The following is a 20,866-nucleotide window of genomic DNA, read 5'->3' as shown; positions in this document are numbered from 1 at the left end:
CTGAAATCTGCACTTCAATGCCCCAAGCATATTTCTCTCACCCTAAAAGCATCTTTCTTTTCCACCACAACAAACTGAAGTGAGGATTTGCTCCCGAAGCCGCCCTGGGGCACTGTACTTTCTGTTTCCATTTCAATGTTGCTTGCCTGCTGCCTCCTGTATCAAGAGCTCCAAATGTAATATCAGCACCACAAAATGTTATATTAAATTGTTTTGCTAAGCATGGTCTGCCTTGGGTTGCATTTAAATGGGAAATTACATGTGTGAGCACTGCAAGAGATTCCTTTTAGGGGATGGGGCCACTCTGGGAAGAGCAGAAGGTTTCAAGTTCCCTCCCTGGCAGCATCTCCAAGATAGGGCTGAGAGAGATTCCTGCCTGGAGAAGCCTCTGCCAGTCTGTGAAGACAATACTGAGCTAGATGGCCTGACTCGGTATATGGCAGCTTCCTATGTTCCTAAAGGACTGTCTCTCCTAAATGAATCTGCTTGCTTTTTAAGATTAGCCAATGAGGCCTGATTTATATATTTTCTAGCTTTCTTTTGGAATTGAAATACAGGATGGGATTTTCCTAAAGAAATAAACTGGTTCCAAGAATTGCAAGGCTCCATAACACATGGGTAAAAGCCAGGTTCAATCCTCTCCCCCGCTTTTAAAAAAAGATCTTAAATAGTAGAGATTCTTTGCTTGAAGCTGTGGAGATGCTGCCAGTCAGGGTAGGTAATACTTGGCTAGATGGTCTAACCTGGCACTAGGCAAAGTGTGTGTGTGCACACCATAGGGCTCCTATCCAAAGCATACTCTATGACGGGTTCTCAACCTTGGGTCTCCAGATACTGTTGGACTACAGCTCCTATAGGGGAAACATAGGAAGCTGCCATATACTGAGTCAGACGATTGGTCCATCTAGCTCAGTATTGTCTTCACAGACTGGCAGCGGCTTCTCCGAGGTTGCAGGCAGGAATCTCTCTCAGCCCTATCTTGGAGATGGGGCCAGGGAGGGAACTTGGAACCTAGATGCTCTTCCCAGAGCGGCTCCATCCCGAGGGGAATATCTTACACTGCTCACATTTCTAGTCTCCCTTTCATATGCAACCAGGGCAGACCCTGCTTAGCTAAGGGGACAAGTCATGCTTGCTCCCACCAGACCAGCTCTCCTGCTACTTCATCATCCCCAGTTTAGGAATACTGGGTTCTGCCTTATGCCTCAACAGACCATTGGTCCATCTAGATCAGTATTGTCTACACACTGACTGACAGCAGCTTCTCCAAGGTTTCTGGCCGTCTTTCCCAGGCCTACCTATCAATGCCAGGGACTGAACCTCGGACTTCCTGCATGCCAAGCAGTTCGATGCTCTACCACTGAGCCGAGGATGATGGGAATTGTAGTCCAGCAACATCTGGGGACCCAAGAGCGAGAAGAACCCCTGCTTTGTAATTTTATTTTTTCTAAACATCACTTTTCAGTAAAGATGGGTCAGCTCTCAAGCTGCAAGATGAGTAACTGCAACCTTCTCCTATGACTGTGGGATCAGCACACATGGCTGAAGGCAGGCTTTCCTTCAAGTGCAGCAGGATCCTTGCCAGCTATCTGTGCTTCCGGGTCTGCACAACCACATCAGACTTCGGTGCTGCTCCTTGTTCTGGCAGCATCTGAAGCCCAGCAGCCGTGTCTAAGCCCAACGCAGTCAGGTCTGACATGCAAAAGATGCAGAATCCAGGCTCTGGCAGTCTTGCCAAATGCGACGCTTTCCCCCTTAAGACTGCATCATGGCAGGCAGTTGCTGGGTGAGATGGAAAGTCCTTCCTGACTTCTCCCAGGTCTGTGCTTCTGCGTGTGCTGATTGGCCCAGAAGGCAAGTGACAAGCGTCGTCTACCAAACAAGCACCAGGGTAGGCACAGCTCAGCCCCTTGGTATTGGCTGGGTAAACCCATGAATCACAACAGATCGGTCCATAGAGCACACAGCTGAGCTAACAGATAGGAAAACTCAACTTTCTCCCAGGGGAAGGAAGCCTCAACTCTATACGGGGATGTAGGCATGAGCATATTCAGCCTAGGGAAGCCCGACTTGTGCCAGCATCGATCTACTGTGCAGCCCAGACACTGAGAAGTCCCCTGCGGCCATAAACTCATTGTATTTGCAAACTGCTGTCATTCAGCCTCAGCCCTCCATCTGTATTATGTGGCAGATAGCACTGGCCTACCTCACAAGGTTGTTTTACAGATCCCTGAAACCCTGGCTCTGATCTGAATACTGAAAGCTGCCATACAAATGGCAGTTATTAACTGTAGCTGTAGGAACATAGGAAACTGCCATATACTGAGTCAGACCATTGGTCTATCTAGCTCAGTATTGTCTTCACAGACTGGCAGCGGCTTCTCCAAGGTTGCAGGAAGGAATCTCTCCCAGCCCTAGCTTGGAGATGCAGCCAGGGAGGGAACTTGGAACCTTCTGCTCTTCCCAGAGCAGCTTCATCCCCTGAGGGGAATATCTTGCAGTGCTCACACATCAAGTCTCCCATTCAGATGCAACCAGGGCAGACCCTGCTTAGCTATGGGGACAAGTCATGCTTGCTACCACAAGAACAGCAATCCGCTCCCAAAGGCGGTTTCTGGGGACTTTGAAGCAAATGGGCTGCTCATTTGCAACCAGGATTTTGACACATGGGTTTACGTGCATCTATCTATACAGATTTAGATAGAAAAGGAAAACTTGATGGCATCACCTGGAGCATTCAGCTTTTATAAGGACATTGAACTCGTGGGACCTACTTCTGAGTAGTTCCTCCTAGGATTGTGATGTACAGCCTATTCAGCATACTGCAATTTGAACTGCTTTAGACGTGCATACACATAATGTGCTATTGTGGTACAGCTGATGTATTTTCCGAATGCTGAGGCTTCCTTGAACGTAATTATTGTTAATTTGGGCTAGCGTTCCCTGCCTCTTTCTGGCCAGGCTCACAGACAAGAGGTGGTGCACTCCCAGTGAAAGCCTATTATCTTCCTGGAAGGAAAGAACTCTTAAAACTTAATTTGCGCAAAAACCTGTTTGGCCTGTGGTGTTAAAAGACTAGCTGGCCTTGGGGCAACAACTTCCTCTTAGCCTTCATTCAAGGATACCCAACTTTGGGCCCCCCGATGTTGTTGCACTATGATTCCCATCATCCCCTGATAAAAAGGCCTTTGGGATGATGGGAGTTGTAGTCCAGCATTGGGGTACCCAAGCTTGGGAGCCCCACAGTAGTTCAGAAGCATAAAGGGAACTCAGAAAAGAGAGTCAGGAAGAAGCACTTCAGATAAAAATGTAGAGGAACTAGTCTCAAAATCCTTACAGAATCAGAGATGGAAAAGGCAACTTTGCTGGGTCAGAGAAAAACTGGGCTAGGATCAGGGAGCCCCAAGTTCAGAGCCTTGCGACTTACTGGGTGACCCTGGACCAGTCATTAATCTCTCAGCCTAACCTACCTCACAGGGTTGTTGTGAGAATAACCATGTCCACCACTTTGGGCTCCTCGGAGGAAGAGTGGGATATAAATGTAGTATTTCTTTTTTTAAAAAAGGATAAAGAAAGGAGGAAGACTGGGAACAGACATACAGAACAAGGAGCAGGCTCAGGGTGGAAAATGTGACTTCCTTGCAGGGATGGAAGTGGCAGAAGTTCAGAGAGGGATCCAGCATGAAACAGTGTGTTTGAGGCTGGAGGAGAGCTGGTCTTGTGGGAGCAAGCATGACTTGTCCCCTTAGCTAAGCAGGGTCTGCCCTGGTTGCATCTGAATGGGAGACTAGAAGTGTGAGCACTGGAAGAGATTCCCCTCAGGGGATGGAGCCGCTCTGGGAAGAGCAGAAGGTTCCAAGTTCCCTGTCTGGCAGCATCTCCAAGCTAGGGCTGAGAGAGATTCCTGCCTGCCACCTTGGAGAAGCCGCTGCCAGTTTGTGAAGACAATACTGAGCTAGATGGACCAATGGTCTGACTGACTCAGTATATGGCAGCTTCCTATGTTCCGACCCCACCTCACGGCAAAGCGCCTCTTTTACTTGGGGGCTCGCACTCCGAGTCGGGGAAAGGTCACGGAGGCGAGATCCGGCAGGGCGTGACTTCTACAAACGCGGGCTTGAAAGTGTTTGGTCTGCATCGCTCCGAAGCGGTCTCGGGGCGGCGGCGCCACACGACGAGAGGAATCCCAACTGGGGGACGCGCCGTGCAAAACAAGCTCCTTTCTCATCTCGGCTTCCCTGGACGGACGTGATTGCAAAGGCTGCCGATCCCCCATTGCTCCATCTCGGTCACCGGCAAAGAAGCCGCCTCTTCTGCCTTCAGCTGGGCTTGCTCAATAACGCGCTTGAGCAAACCCTCGCGGGGTTCAAACGCGGGAGGCTGGCGTGCGAAGCCCGACCGATCCTACACCCAGCAGACAACCAGGAGCCACAGCGACTACTGTGCGCGCGGGCTGCCTAAAAAGGAGGCAGGCCGCGGGGTAGCCCAAACCCCCGGCGCTGCCTCCCTGAAATCCACCATGATCAGCAACTCACTTCCGGGAGAGACACGCTCAAGGTCTGCCTCCTGCTGCCTGCGCAGTCATATTTCACGTGTGTATATATAGTCTCTATCATCTGGATCCTAAAGGCAGGCAGGCAGCAACCCCGTATTGCTGGGGATGGGGGAGAGCTGGTATTCCGGCCACAAGCATGAATTGCCCCCTTTGCTAAGCAGGGGCTGCCCTGGTTTGCATTAGAAGGGGAGACTACACGTGTGAGCCCGCACTCGCTAGGCCCCCCAAGAGCATCTGCGTGAGGTTTCCAGGCTGCGTCTCCTGTAACCTTGGGGAAGCCACTGCCAGTCCGAGTAGACATTACTGAGCTAGATGGGCCCGTGGTGTGACTCGGTAGAAGGCAGCACCCTATGTTCCTAAGTATAGAGTGGCTTGCCCAGGGCCACTTTGAGAGTTCGTGGCAGAGGCAGAATTGGAACCGGCGGCTTAATGTGCAGCTCATCCTCTGCCTTCGCCTCTATGCTGCACCCCCTGCGCAAGAAAGGGCTGAAGCTCAGTGGCTGAGCATCTGTTTTGCATGCGGAAGACCCCAGACTGGGTCTCTGGCACCATCTGAAGGTAGAGCGGGGAAAGACGACTGCTTGAAACCTCGGAGGGTTGCTGCCGGCCAGGGTGGTAATGAGCTAGATGGAGCAATGGCCCGACTCAGTAGAAGGCAGCGCCTGGCATTCCTAAGAATGGACTTGCCACAATCTTGCCTCAAGTACAAAACGTAATCTGAACTGAACACTCGGGAGATATTGGATGCTGATTTAGTTCCCAGTGTGTGTGGCGTCTTCGTTGCACGGGGCACTGCTGTTTTCAGCTTGCTGTTAGGCTTTCTGATTCCACTCATTCTGCTACAGGGGGGGTTCCCCACCCCCCCTCTCCAGTTGAAGTTTCTTGCTACACTTAGCTGCGAGGTCAGCTCAGGCACCTAAAATTCTTCTCCCCCTGCTGCGTGAAGGCCACACTCCACTTTATATAGCACATGCCCTAATGCTATTAACAAGTACGGAACTAAATTTCCACTAAGCAGCTTACGAGCTGCACAGAACAGTGAGTGACTTTCAAAGTGACAACTCCGGCTACATGTGCGCCGATGACAGCTTGGCACTGCAGTCAGCTTATTTAGGCTGTCTTGGTTTTCCCGTTTCGCTGGGCACGGCTTGCATCCTGAGAAGGGGATTCCAGGCCCCAGCAAGGCAGGAGATCTTTTTAGGCTGAAAAGACACAAGATGAGTTTCAGTACAGCACCAGCAACCTACTGAAAAACCTACAAGTTACACACTCACTTAAAAAAGACGAAGTTCCTTTTCAGCTGAGTCATGGCTTCCATACTTCCAGTACAAATCAATGCCATTTTAACTAATGGCATTAATTAAATGTACATACTAATGCACATTAAATTTGCCATTTTGGTTCAGGATGGAAGTGTTATGCATCCTTAATGGTTCATTCTGCCTTTCCTGTTAATAGAAAATTCTGCAATTCAGGCTACTCTCCTTCTGACCTACCCCCACCCTGGCTACACCTTTAAACTGTGCGCATGGGTAACCAAGCAGATGGGCAACTTTCTCCACTTAGGAAATACAGTGAGAAAGAGCTGCATGCACCTCAGTGCAGCCATCCCTTGCCTATCACGGTCTCCCCAATCATGGATTTGAGTATCTGCAACTGAGAAATTGTAACCACCCTCGCCAACTAAGAGCGGAGTATCCATGGTTTGGAAATTTCATTTTTTAAAACTCGGGGGCAATTTCCAGGGGTTTTTGCATGGTGTGTGTCCGGGCAATTCTTTCAGGTTTTTTTTAACCTTGTTTTCAGTCACTTTGCAACGATACCCCTAACCCCATTTGCCATCAAAACCAATGGCTCTTCTACTGCAAATTCACCATCTGCAAGTTTCCAGGAACAAAACCTCATGGTTGGCGCAATGTGGTGACAGCCAACAACCTAGATGGCTTTAAGAGGGGTTTGGATAAATATCATCGGCTACTAGTTGGAGGGCTATAGGCCACCTCCAGCCTCTAAGGCAGGATGCCTCTCCGGTACCAGTTGCAGGGGAGTAACAGCAGGAGAGAGGGCATCCCCTCAACTCCTGCACTTAGGCTTCCAGCTGTGTGAAACAGGATGCTCGACTAGATGGGCCTTGGGCCTGATCCAGCAGGGCTGTTCTTGTGACTGTACTGTGTACACAGACTGGCAGTGGCTTCTCAGACGTTGCAGGTAGGAGTCTCTCTCAGCCCCATCTTGGAGATGCCAGAGAGGGAACTTGGAACTTTCTGCAGGCAAGTGCTCTTCCCAGGGCAGCCCCACCCCAAGTGGGATATCTTACAGTGCTCACAAATGCACTCTCCCATTCAAATACAAACAGGGCAGGCCATGATGTATTTTGCCATCATCCCTTGCCAACTATTGTTTTACCAACTGTATGTGCAAATAGGAAATTGTGACAGGTCCTGCCAACCACAGCCCAAGTATCCACAGTTGGCAAGGTGTTTTTTTTTTTTTTTTAAGTGATTTTAGGGGGTTCAATCTGCTCATTCCTCTGGCTGACCTTTGCCAATTTAAAATGCCTTTTGAGTATTTTTTTAAAATCTCCATAGAGTTGATCTGCTTGTTCTTGGTGACATTACAGGACTTTTTGGGGGGGGGGGGTTATTACTTGCCCCTTTATTTTTAGGTCTTTTTGTGGCCATGGCTCCCCTGACCCGTCGTTTCCCAGACTTCAATGCCTCGCCAACCGTGAATTTGCCAATGGTGAGGTTTTGCCAGAACGGAACCCCAGCGGTTGGCAAGGGATGACTGTGCATAAACCTGAAATGTAGAACGTGCAGCTGGTGGGCGGGGAGAGAACAGCTGGTTTCACAACGTTCCACCTGACCCAATGGTGGCAGGGCAGTGATGCGCATATATACAAGCTCTCCTCTAAAGCGGATCCCAGATGCTACAACAGCCTCTGGCCACTAGAAACATAGGAAGCTGTCTCATACTGAGCCAGACCATTAATTCACCTAGATCAGTATCGTCTAGTGACTGGCAGCTGCTCTTCAGTTTCAGGCAAGTGTCTTTCTCAGTGCTATCTAGAGATGCCAAGGACTGAAACTGGGATCTTCTGCACGCAAAGCGGGTGCTCTGCCTTGCGATTATGGCCCCATGCCCCCTGTGGGGATGATGGGAAGAGTAGCTCAAGAAGCTTGGGTATCCAAGATTTGTAACCTGTGCTCTAAAGAAAATGATGCAATAGTGGGATACCTCCCTTTGAATGCTGGCCTCCCATCGCTCCGAGGGTTGTCTATGTATCCCCCACCATCAGCCTGTTCCTCCCATAATATAGGAACGAGAGGACCTGGCTGTACAACAGGTTGCTGGCATCACGTGTCCCACCCACCTCCTTTGCATTCACTTCCACCTTCGCTGCAAGCCAGTTTATGGCTCACTTCTAATGTACCTGCAGAGGTTCAAACTACAGGTTGGGTGCCGCAAATCTAAAGCAAGCATATGGGCTGACTTTGCATATAGTCACTTCAAGAGTGAGAATTGGGAATGAAGCTGTAGGAGGGCATTTAACATTTGTATACCACCCAAAACGCAGGTCTCCAGGCAGTTTAGTTCCTTGCTCTCAATCACTTCTTCCCCAACAGTGAGAGAATCTGTCCTTGGAAACGTATGTGGAATTTCAGCCTGAGGTGAGCTTGTTGGGACAGTCCGGAGCAGAATGATGGGTTGGAGGCGGCTTTTTAAAGGGGGGGGTTGTGTGTTTCATGTAGCCATTCACTCATCTCCTCTTAGGCCTCTCATGTGTTCCTCTCACAACTAAAGCTACCTGGCTGAATTTGCATCTTACGTCACAGCCTGCCTCCCACGGCCTCAACTGCTGAGGTGTCACATCTATACTAGTCTTAAGCAAGACTTAAACCCGGTCATCCATCAGTGCAACATGCTCTAAACCAGGGGTTGGACAACAACTCCCATCATCCCCAGCTGCAGTGGCCTTTGGGATGATGGGAGCTGTAGTCCAAAAGCATGTGGGGATTTGAGAACCCAGGTCTACAGTGAAGCCAGTAACAGGCCTTCAAGTGATGCCTGTCAAGTGCAACTCAGCTGAAGTTTTTCACAAGTAAAAGGCTAACCAGTGTGTGGAAAGCACCATCAAGCTTCTGAAAAATGACACATGAATCCATTAACTCCAGCCCCAGGAATGCTAATGGCTGAAGAATATCAACCCTAGTTGCTTATGTTGCACATGGTAATCCAGATCTGTCACCTCTGGTCAAAACCAGCCCACTTGCAGGATCAAATTAGTTACACAGGCAGAAATTAACTCTGCATAACAGGTATAGTGGGTTGTTTTTCTCCATCTGTTTTCATCTCAGTCCAGTTTGTGTTCTTTCACAAGTAGCCAATCAGGTAAGCACATTACCATTTTTCAAGTCTGCAGAAGCAACATCAATAGTATAGGGCCAATTTTTTTTTTTTAAATGCTATTATGAAGTAAAGGCTGGGGAGAAAAGCACATCAGGAAATTAGATTTAGGAAATCAGATTGAACACATTGTCCATTTCCAAGGAGTAATAGCTAAAAGCATTGAAAAGTATAGATTCAGAAGAACAAACATTCACACAGGGCACAAACAACTCACCTGAAGATTCCAGATAAAAGTATGGACAGAGAAGCCTATTATACTCTTGAGCAGGGGCGTAACTACCATTAGGCAAGGGGAGGCGGCTGCCTAGGGGCCCCCACACCTCGAGGGGCCCCCCAGAGGCGAGTCACATGACTATATATTGTGAAGTGTGTGTGTGCATCAGCGAGGGGCCCATTTTAAAATTTTGTCTCTGGGCCCACTCCAGGCTTGTTACGCCCCTGCTCTTGAGCTGTCTAATTGTGGTACAAATAACAGAGAAGCCGACTAGAAAGTTAGAAATATCAATTTCCTAAAATACAGTAAATGACACACTTAAGTCAGGGGTTCCCAACCTTGGGTCACCAGATGATGTTGGGCCTTGACTCCCATCAGCCCAAGCCACAATGCCAAAGAAAGGGGAGAAAGGTTCTGCAGGGGTGGTATGGGTCCTCTGGATCAGGGATTCAGACCTTGAATCTTGGGTCCCCAGATGTTATTGGACCAGCTCCCACAATCCCCAGCCCCAATGGTCTTTGGTTGGGGATTGTGGGAGTTGAAGTCCATCAACCACCTTGGGGACCCAAGGCTGAGAACTCCTGCTCTGGTTGGTGGCTTTTGTTTGTTTCCCAGAATGCCTACTGGGAACAGCGGTGGCCCTTCCATGAAGTGAAGCAGTCACCTCAGGCAGCAGATCACTGGGGCAGCAGCAGCAGCAATATGCTTCTCTTGTCTCTGGAGTGGGGTGGGAGCGCAGATATTCCTTCAGGAGTCAGATTTGGCCAATGGCCCTGTTGGGAAGGGGCTGTAGCTGACCACCTGCTTTACACATAGAAAGTGCCAGATTTTGTCCCTGGAATTTCCAGGCAGGGCTGAGCAAAACTCCCCTCTGAAACTCTAGAGAGCCTTTGTCCACCGTCGTAGACCAGTTGTTTGCAAACTAAGCTACGGAATGTTATTGAACTACAACTCCTATCATCCCCAATTTGGAATGATGGAAACTGTAGTTCAACACCACCAGGGATACTAATTTGCAAACCTGTGGTGTAGATAATACTGTGCTAGATGGACCAATCGACTCTGGATAATACAGCTTCAAATGTTCAGTTGCCGACAGTACAAATTCTTTGCTTAAATTCACCCCCACATCAGCCTTCGTTTTGGTGTTTAAGTTTAATTTCAAATCCCTTAGGGCAAAAGTCTGCCTTACTGGCATGCGTTACTTTGTAGTGTGCCATGAAGCAATACCCTACATTTTCAGGAGCTCAGTAACCAAGTACTAGCTTTGCATGCACAAAATCTCAGGTTTGGTCGCTGGCATTTCCACTAGGAGATACATAGGAGGGTAGGGAACAGCCTTTACCCAATACCTTTGGCCAATACCCAGGGAGTAGACAATACTGGGCCAGGCAGACCAATAGGTCAACTCAGTACAAAGCAGTTTCATCTGTAAAAAGCACTTTCTAATTTGTCTGCAACAATCCTTTGGCCACATGCAGTGAAATTCTGAAAGATGTTATTTCAGGTGAAAAACAAAACACGGCTACTGCTTCCAGAATACTTACCACTTTTACCTACGAATGGATTGCAGCTGCAGTTAGAAGGTCAGATTTAATTAGAAGCGTCTTAAAAACAGGATGTTCTCTCACTGAGAAAAGAACATCCTAACCTAGCTAGATTTTAAAGCCCTCAATAAAACTTTTTTTTAAATGTTTCAATGCACCATAGGAGGAAGGGACTGAAGAAGAATAAACCTGGTCTGTAGATGAGTTCTGAATACTACACACACTCTTTTTTTTGTTAACAGCCAGCTGTGATAAACTATTACATAATCTGCCACTACAATTCCCATTAAATTAAGTGCTGAGTGGAACACACAGCATGATCTGGTTGGTTCAGAAATGGCAAATAACCCTGGATCACAGATTTCCAGTCAGATGTGTTAGAAAGCCAGGCTGTAGTCACAACCACGTCATCTTCTTCCCTGGTCGTCTGTGAAAGAGAATGAAGATCTAACAAGTAAGTATTATGCACTTAAGTAAAATTAAAATGCAATTCTTTATTTTAAAGCTCTTGTCTAGCCACTCATCTGAAGACACCTATAAACTGAAACTGCTCACCCTGCTTTTCCAGACCCAAAATATGGGCCACCAGTGACTAGACATGTCTAGACAGGCTGGCTAGTAACTTTGGCCTGGATTTATCTTGCAAGCCTGCATTCAGAATAGGAACGATGGGAGCTGCAGTTCGACAATAGCTTGAGTGCCAAAAGGTAGGGTACCCTGGTTTAGACTGTAACAAAATATTGCACAGCTGATGAGCAATGAATTACCGAGTAGTTCATCCACCATTAACTGGCTCAGCATGTATGCAATTTTTTACATGGAGGAGTGATCTATCGGTGGCTTCTATCACTCCTCCCAAACATATATTCAGTATTAAAGAGCATACAAAAATATGTAAGGTGTGGGGAACAACAATCTAATCCTAAATACCAAATGCCTCTATTAACTGAGCAAATAGGCACCTTTTTAAAAGTGGTGATTCTCTTTATTTAGCAGGGGGAGAGCAACTGGCCCTATCCATCCCCAGCTCAGCATCCCTGCAGTGGCTGTTGCTGGTGTCTACCTTTATGTTTATTTTTAGATTGTGAGCCCTTTGGAGACAGGGTACCATCTTATGTATTTATATCTATGTAAACCGCTTTGAGAACTTTGGCTGAAGAGCGGTATATACATATTCATAGTAGTAGTAGAAAATACACTCGCTGGGAAGTAAGCCCCATTGGACACAGTGAGACTTCTAAGAAAGAATTCATAGGATCCCACTATGTATGTGTGTGTGTGTGTAGAACAAAAATTCTTACCCACAATACCAGGATCAGACACAGAGTTTGACTCTGTGGATGCCCCTTACTTGGGTGACAATCCTCCAACATCCATTTGCAGCTTTTGCTTGCAATCCGCCAAGTGCTCAATTTCAAGCCAAGCCTTCCACCGGACCATAATGGCTCTTTTGTCAGGTGCTACAAAAGCTTCAGGGCTTGGTGGTTAGACGTTTTGCTCCAGCCGAACCTAAAAATGCCTCCATTATTTCTTGATGTAAGTGGCCCAGCAAGTTACTCCAAAAGTTGCTAAACAATAATCTCTCCTCACCCTCCACTACAAGTGTTAAATTAGTACTGCAGAGCTAGGAAGATAGCATGATTACCAATTACTCCTGTCATGGTTAATGTATTGTACTGCTATTGTATATATTTGAGCTTTGTATAGAAATAGTGTGCCACTTAATCATGCAGCAGGGAAGTAACTTGCCTAGGGAGCAAGAGGTTGCTGGTTCGAATCCCTGCTGGTGTGTTTCCCAGACTATGGGAAAACACCTTTATCGGTCAGCAGCGATATAGGAAGATGTTGAAAGGCATCATCTCATACTGCGTGGGAGATGGCAGTGGTAAACCCCTCCTGTATTCTACCAAAGAAAACTACAGGACTCTGTGATCGCCAGGAGTAGACACTGACTCGACGGCACAACTTTATAGAGATGGTGCAGGCTGAATCTTTTTGCACTTGTTGGCCTTTTCGCCCCATTTTTAAAAGTTTTCTCCACCACCATGAATACATTTAACTATTGCCTTACTATTTGTTTTTATTTGACTGTTAAAGATATTTGTTAGCTGCACTGAATTTTTGTGAGAATAGGCAGATATGAGTGTATATACACACACGTTTTGGGTCATTACGCTTCAGGATACAGTTCATGCATCCTGTGCATGTATACAGTTCATGCACACAGCATTTCCATATGCTGTAAAAATTATGCAATTTAAATTTTCTGAAAATCATGGTTTTTTCACTTTCTTGTTCAAGATTTACACACACATATCCATTTTATAAATATGATTAATTAATATGAGAGTTTTGAAATTTCTTTCAAACACTAGTGGAGAGCCAGTATTGTGGTGACAAGCATGAATTGCCCCATGTTTGGTTAGAGATGATGGGTGTTGTAATCAAACGTCTGGTGAGCCAAGGTTGGGAACTTAAATGCATCCCACATTAAGGATACAATCCTAAAGCACATTTACAAGCAAGTAAACTCAATGGGACCTACTCAGAAGCAAGCCTGCTCAAGATGGCATTGTACATCTCCTAAGCCTTTAAGGTATCACATTATTTTTGGGGGTGCATGCCAGTGTTCCCTCTAAGGCGTGTGTTCACACATTTTTTGATGTCCACTCAGTTACTTTTAGATCTTGCTTGGGTTTAATCAAGAAGTCTCCATTCTGAATATACGTGAACACACACTGCCTTGATACTGCCACCCAGAACAAAATTCATTCCGCATACAGATGAAAAAGAATTAGAGAGAACACTGATGCATACGCATCCCAATTAGTGCCAGAGGCAGAGCCAACTAGTTATTAAAGCTTATATTTTCAAGAAAACAATGTGGATAGGAACATAGGAAACTGCCATATACTGAGTATATTGGTCTATCTAGCTCAGTATTGTCTTCACAGACTGGCAGCGGCTTCTCCAAGGTTGCAGGCAGGAATCTCTCTCAGCCCTATCTTGGAGAAGCCAGAGAGGGAACTTGGAACTTTTTGCTCTTCCCAGAGCGGCTTCCTCCCTTGAGGGGAATATCTTGCAGTGCTCACACATCAAGTCTACCATTCAGATGCAACCAGGGCAAACTCTGCTTAGCTATGGGGACAAGTCATGCTTGCTACCACAAGACCAGCTCTCCTCTCCAAAGGTGGATCAGCCACCTTTGCTTCTTTATCCCCATAGTCCTTCATGCAACCTAAAGCCTGTCTTGCACCCAGTGGCGCTCTTACCCCTGGCCTTTGGGGCCGATGTCCAGGGCCTCCACACCTCCTGGGGCCCCCCAAATCCTCTTTAGACAGTCCTGATCGCTGCTGGCCTGCTGGGTGGCAGAGTGTGATTATGACCGGTGCTGGGTGCTTTAGAGAGAGGCGGGAGCGGGGAAATAAAAATGTGGGATGGGAATATGTTAAGTTGCTGCTGAAATGTTCCTGCTAATGCATATTTGCATAAATATACCCCACATGTTGAAAATATTGTGTCACGGTGTGTGTGTGTGTTATGAGTGTAGGGGGTTGATGCTTAACTTGCAGCAGGAGGGGGCCCCCTCCAAGGACCTTAAGGTCCAGGCTCCAAAATTACCCAAGTGCACCTCTGCTTGCACCTCACAGAAGTTAAACGAAGTCTGCACTAAGCCTTCTGTCTACCACCTTAAGAACCATCGCAGTCTGCAGACCTTGGGGCTTTCCGATCAGCCCCAGCGCGGTCTCTCCCGCACACGCGCTTTGCTCAGCCTGGATGAGAGTCCTACAGAACTGAAGCGCTCGCTTGCTCGTGCCTTTGCAGCAGGACTCGAGTCCCAACGAAAAGGTGTTGCCACCCTATGGTGGCTTTTGGATTGGGGGCATCGTTTTTCCTTTCTATATGGGACCATCCTGCGAGGCCCTACTTCTCCATAGTTACTTTTTTAAAAAAGTCTTTTTTTTCTGCCAAAGGCAACTTCAAAAAATACAAATAAAAATAAAAATGGGGAGCGGGGGAACCGAACGCATAACCTTCCGTGCGCCGAAGCGAGGGGGTGAAAGGTGTGGAGAAAAGGGGAAGAGATCCAGCCTCGTTCCCATCCGGAGTTCCTATGGCAACACCGTTACCCTCACCAACCCCCCCCCCCCGCCACCGGGCGCGTGCCCATCCCTCAGTGACCGCCGGGAAGAGAACGCAGCAATTACGAAACGCAGTCCGAAGACTTTTGGCCCCCGCCGCCTCCTTCTCCACCTCCACCACTATCATCTCCCTCTCCCTCCCTCCCTCATACGACACGACTCGCTCTCGCCTCTTATTCAGGTAAAGCCCTGCACCCTCCACTCCCTTCAGTATCCCTCTTTCCGCACCAACATTTTGACCCGGCTTCTTCTCCTGCAGACGGGGCACTACGAACGACGCCGAAGCCATCATCGTCGTCGCCAACGCCAACATGGCCGCTCTGAGAAGAGAGCGGGGTTTTTTTTGCTCGAAGCCGAAGAAGAACTCTCCCTTCGCTCCGGAGGCCTCTTGTGAGGCTGCGCCGCGCAGGGGCGCCTGGGAAGTGTAGTTCTATTCCAGGCCCTTTCGCCCACGCGGGGCACGGCTACGCCCCTGTGGCACTACAGTTCCCAGAAGCGCAAGGGAGGGGCGCTCCGAAGGGCCAATGAGAAAGGCTGAGTCTCCCCCTCCCTCTCCCCCTCTGCAACTCGAGTGAGGAGGATGACGTAATTGCAAAGCGGGCGAAGGGAGGCGCGCCTTTTGCTGCGCTGCGATTCATTGTGCCAGAACTGTGCTCCCCGGGTAGCCTCCTCCCCCTGCTGTTGCTGCTTTGAGCAACCAGGGCAGCAGCAGCAGCAGCAGCAGCAACAGCAGCGACGACTGAAACCCGAGCAAAAGGGGGCGGGAGTGTGTGGGTTGGCTGGCTAGTAGGGTGGGAGGAAAGGGGGAAAAAGAAAAAAAAAAGCAAGCTTGTCCGTTTGTATCCCACGGGACCCGCTTGCAAGCCTTGCCCCATGCCTGAGTGACTTGATCTCCCAGCCTTGCCTCTTCTTGGTTGATGTTCTTGGGTGAAGGGCAGGGAGCAGCCGTCCCAAACCAGGTGAGTGATGCGGCTTATTTATTTATTTTGTAAATGTGGCTCTCTGTTCTGTTGTGTCTTGGAAACCAGATTTGCCTGCAAAAATCTGAAACGTGCTAGGGATGTTGTGCATGGAGCGGGGGTGGAGGGGGGGGAGATAAGCTTTGTCTCCTGTCCTCCCCCCTCCCGCCCGCCGCCTCCTGTTTGATGGAGTCGCCCCAAACAAAGTAATGACGAGCATTAGCACCACCTAACTCTGCATTGATTGATTGATGTATCAATCGGGTTTGTAGAGCGCGCCCCAAACTTCGGTCTTTGGGGATCTCCCCCTCCCCAAACCCGGAGTTGTCTGCAAAAACCCGGTGTCGTCTTCCTCCTCTCTCTTTCTTTTTGGGAAGAGAGAGATTGCCTGGGCGGCTTCCCCACGGAGACGGACTTGCCTGCAGAATGCTCACCAGACTGGGCTTCTCTCCTTCTCCCCGCTTTCCCCTTCCAGATGTGCTGCTGGGCTGTGAGTGACTCCGCTGGATCCAAACAGCTGCTTGAGAGCTGGGTTGAGCATCGTGGCGTGGGTGGGTTTGGATGAAGGGAGGGGGGCTCGGGTGCAGGGGAATGGCATGTGGGACCGGTGCTGGACCCAGGGCTGGGGCTGACTGCAGGCTGTGTGTGCATGCTCGAGTCAGCTCACTCTGCCCTCTTGTCTCGTTTTTTGCTCAATGTCAGAAATGTTTCCTAGAAGAGATGGCTTTCCTTCTCTCTTTCTTTTTCACCCTTTGCGGAAAGTGACATAGGTATGAGCCACAGTGATCGACTTGCTTGGTGTTAAATACCATGGGGAGTGGGGTGGGGACCTCCAAAATCCACTATTTTATCTATGTTTACTTGACAGTAAACTCCATTGAATTCAGTGGGGCTTATTAAACAAAAATGTCCATAGGACTGCAGTCTTACTGGGGGGGGGGGGGTTGGACCTGCCATCCTTTGTGTGTTTACTTCAGAGTAAGCACCACTGAGTTTAGAGAGGCTTACTCCAAAATAAGTGCATGGGACCGCAGGTTGAGGATGCAATCCTACATGCATTTGCTACAGAGTAGGTCCCATTGGACTTTGTGAGAATTATATCTGAGTAAGCATGTAGGCGTACACTGCCTCCTAGTGAGGGCTGAGATCCTGTGCACACTTACTCAGAAGTAAGTCACATGGAATAAAATGGGACCTACTGCCACCAAGTAGGAGAGGAGAGCTGGTCTTGTGGTAGCAAGCATGACCAGGGGCGTAATGAGGCTGGAGTGGGCCCAATTTTAAAATGGGCTCCTCGCTGATACACACACACTCACTTCACATGTGACGCCTCTGGGGGGCCCCTCGAGATGTGGGGGCCCCCAGGCAGCCACCTCTCCTTGCCTAATGGTAGTTATGCCCCTGAGCATGACTTGTCCCCTTAGCTAAGCAGGGTCTGCCCTGGTTGCATATGAATGGGAGACTAGAAGTGTGAGCACTGTAAGATATTCCCCCCAGGGGTTGGAGCCACTCTGGGAAGAGCATCTAAGTCCCAAGTTCCCTCCCTGGCTTCTCCAAGATGGGGCTGAGAGAGATTCCTGCCTGCAACCTTGGAGAAGCTGCTGCCAGTCTGGGTAGACAATACTGAGCTAGATGGACCAAGGGTCTGACTTGGTATAAGGCAGCTTCCTATGTTCCTATGTAAGTCAGCATGCATATTATAACTTGTGTGTTCCGTGAGGATGCAATCCTAAACACAGTAGGGAGTAAGTCCCATTGAACTTGATGGGGTTTACTTCTGAGGAGACATGCTTTGGATTTTGAATGCACATGATTACAACTCGATAAAAACTTTGGCCACACACACATGGATGACAAATTCCAGATGGCAAGATGCAAGTCATACATTGTCACAGAAGAGGCTTTGCGGATATAGGGTTTGTCTGGTGAAAGTACACCCAGATGCAACTGACTGGGATCCGTAGCTGTTCTCAGTGCTGCCAAGATTCTGGCAGAGATGGAGGGCCCTGGGAATGTGCGGAGAGGTTCCTGATTGGTGAGGGAAAGGCAAACATTGACACAGCAAAGTCTTGAGCTGTGCTTGTTCTTTCTCCTGGTTTGGTTGCCCTGTTGAAATACAGAGATTCCCACTGGCCGTCTTGATCTCTGGGGAATTTTCCTGGGTTTTGTGAGGCGGCTCCGATCTTCTGCACATTTACTCAGAAGTAAGTATTGTTGAGTTCAGTGGGACTTAGTCCCAAAGAATTGTACATGGGATTTTAGCCTCAGCTTCTCAGTCTGTTTTATATTTTCGGGCAGCCTAATAAATTCATTGCAGCCCTTTCAACTACTGGACGATTGCATAACCCGTTTGTTCAATACGGCTGCATTTTTAGGTTGTTTTCCAATGTGAAGCGCATAAAGAGCAGTCAGTGAAATAAGCAGGGCAGATCTCTGTTCCGTCCCCCCCCCCGCCCCCCCCCCAAGCTGGAACTGTGTGTAATTTATTGTAGTGGGTAAGAGGGTAAGCTTGGAAGCCCTTGGTTTGAATGTTGCTTCAGTCATTAACACACTAGATCAGGGCTTGAGAAATCCCAGGCACCAAGGAGCCATGGCACCTAGAAATTCAACCTTGGTGCCTAGACTAGGATACTCGGAGGTAGAGCTATTTAATAAACTCTTTATTTGCTCCAGGCAGCCCTTTTTCTGTTCTAAGTTGTTTCTTGTAAAAGGGGATAAAAAGAAGCCCATTGATTCTCCTCCTCCACAACATCCGTCACAAAGTCTGGTTATTTTCTCAGGAATCCATTGTCTGGCTCCTAATTTTTTGAACTGGCTCCTAAATGCAAAGAAAATTTGCCAAGCCTGCACGAGATGGCAAGTCAGTGTCTTTTTGCCTTGGCCCCTCCCATTGCAATATGGGGATAATAAGGTGTGTTGGAACGCTTCTGACTTGATGCCTAGCATACCGCCAGTGCTGCCACCTCCAGAAACGTGCTGTGCAGGCAGACAAATGCTCTTTAGGCCAGGGGGCTATGCAAGCGATAAGAAGCTTTAAAAAGTTATGCTCTTCTCATGTGATATTGGCTGGACAAAAGTCTTTCCCACAGGGTGAGGAACATCTGAATTGGTCCCTACTCTTCTGGTGAAATCAGTGGGGTTGACTTCCAAATGAACTTGCTTAGAACCAAGTTGGAAATTTATTTCACAGATGTATATCCTGCCATTTAGTTCTTCACACGTCCTTGCGTTCATCTTTGAATAGAGGTCCATCAATGGCTACTAGTCGGAGGGCTGTGGGCCACCTCCCGCCTCAAAAGGCAGGATGGCTCTGAGAACCAGTTGCAGGGGAGTAACGGCAGGAGAGAGGGCATGGCCTCAACTCCTGCCTGTGGCTTCCAGCGGCATCTGGTGGGCCACTGTGAGAAACAGGATGCTGGGCTAGATGGGCCTTAGGCCTGATCCAGCAGGGCTGTTTTTATGTTCAGTTGTTTTTAGTTGCAGTTGGGCCAGGCTTCCGCATGTGTTGCAGAGCTAGAAACGTTGCAGAGAATGGCATCAAAATGATCAGGGGGCTGGAGCGACTTCCCTATGAAGAAAGACTGCAGTGTTTGGGGCTTTTTAGTTTAGAAAGAAGGCGGGTAAGGAGGAACATAATAGAGGTGAATAAAATTATATATGGTATGGTTCAAGGGGGTAGAGAAAGGTTTTTCTTCCTCTCCCATAATATTAGAACCCGGGGTCATCTGTTGATGCTAAATGCTGGAACTTTCAGGACAAACAAAAAGAAAGTGCTTGTTTACACAACATGTAGATGAATGAAGGAATTCGCTTCCACTGGATGTGGTGATGGCTGCCAATCTAGATAGTTTAAAAAAGGGATTCAACAAATTCATGGAGGATAGGGCTATCTAATGGCTGCTAGCCTGGATAGATGTTTATTTCCATCAGAATCGGAGGGGGTATGCCCCTGAACACCAGGTGCTACGGAACACCAACAGGAGGTAGGGATGTGCGTGTAACTGGCAGGGGTGGTGGTGGTTCGAAGGCAGGGAGGCATACCTTTTGTGGGGGAGGGTGCCTTTATACCTCCCTCTGCGTTTTCCCCACTAGTGCTCCATTATAAAAGTCTGTCGGGGTGGCAGCGTATCTCCCTGCCGACTCAGTATCCTTCCCTGCTGGAAGTAAAAGGAAGTACCTGGTGTGCATGCCGGGTGTGTGCGTGTGTGCATGCATCACACATGCTCATGCCACACATGCTTGTGCGTGCGCCTGATATGCACACGAGTGAGTGTGATGTGCGTGTGCCCACACCCCTGGTATTTCCTTTTACTTCTGGCTGAGGAGGATGCCGGGGCGGCAGAGAAGTATGCTGCTGCCCCGACGGAGACTTTTTAAATGGAGCACCAGTGGGGGAAATGCAGTGGAAGGGGTAAGGGCACCTTTCCCTGCCCTTAAAAGTATGCCCCCTGCCTTCGAACCGGTCGGTGGAACCCATTCGGAGGCTTATAAAGGGCCTCTGAACCGAACTGGTTCCAAGCACATCCCTAATAGGAGAGGCATTTCCCTCTTTCCCCCACTTGAGGGCTTCCCAGATGCACCTGGTTGGCCACTGCATGGAGCAGGATGCTGGGCTAGATGGCTCTTTGCCCTGATCCAGCAGGGAGTTTCTTCTGTAGATCTTTTACCCTAGAACAAACCAATGGGCTCCCACCCTTCATTTGAAACGATATCTGCTCTGGAGGGTCCGTCTGGCTGAAATAAGATAAACCAGAACGGGATCAGAGGTGGGCAGCAAAGATGGCCAAGGGACGGGAAGCCAAGCCCTGTGATGAATGACTGAAGTTGCTTGGCATGTTTAACCAGGAGAAGAGAAGACTAAGGGGAGATATGGATGCCATCTTCAAGTATCTGAAAGGCTGTCCCATAGACGGAAGTGCGGGCAGGACTTGAACCATCGGGTCGAAACGGCAAGGAAGCCGATACAGGCTAGACACGAGGAGGGGTTTTCTGACTCTGAGAGCTGTTTGATAGTGGAGCCTTCTGCCTTGTGCCGTGAT

The 20,866-nt window shown here is 48.6% G+C and overlaps 1 protein-coding gene and 1 long non-coding RNA gene across 3 annotated transcripts in view; one reads left to right on the top strand and one right to left on the bottom strand.

Moving 5' to 3' along the window:
* Positions 1-6,563: 6,563 nt before the first annotated feature.
* Positions 6,564-15,205, bottom strand: LOC128349496 (uncharacterized). The gene is made up of 3 exons (XR_008318833.1): positions 15,097-15,205; positions 13,999-14,124; positions 6,564-12,235 (listed from the first exon to the last, which is right to left on the bottom strand). It is a non-coding gene; the product is annotated as an uncharacterized LOC128349496 (long non-coding RNA).
* RAB30 (RAB30, member RAS oncogene family) overlaps positions 14,902-20,866 on the top strand; it is a 68,107-nt gene continuing 62,142 nt past the window's right edge. The window contains exons 1-2 of one of the 2 annotated variants that reach the window (XM_053305869.1): positions 14,902-15,049; positions 15,128-15,827. In XM_053305869.1, the coding sequence (XP_053161844.1) occupies positions 15,786-15,827 (42 nt within the window). In that variant the 5' untranslated portion in view covers positions 14,902-15,049; positions 15,128-15,785. Of the gene's footprint in view, positions 15,050-15,091; positions 15,828-20,866 lie in introns of those variants that run through there. The other variant, XM_053305870.1, reaches the window with a different exon arrangement.

Source organism: Hemicordylus capensis, chromosome 3 (genome assembly GCF_027244095.1).
Source record: "Hemicordylus capensis ecotype Gifberg chromosome 3, rHemCap1.1.pri, whole genome shotgun sequence".
NCBI classification, from domain to species: domain Eukaryota; kingdom Metazoa; phylum Chordata; class Lepidosauria; order Squamata; family Cordylidae; genus Hemicordylus; species Hemicordylus capensis.
Note: the sequence above shows the minus strand (reverse complement) of the source record. Positions and strands in the feature narration are given on the sequence as shown.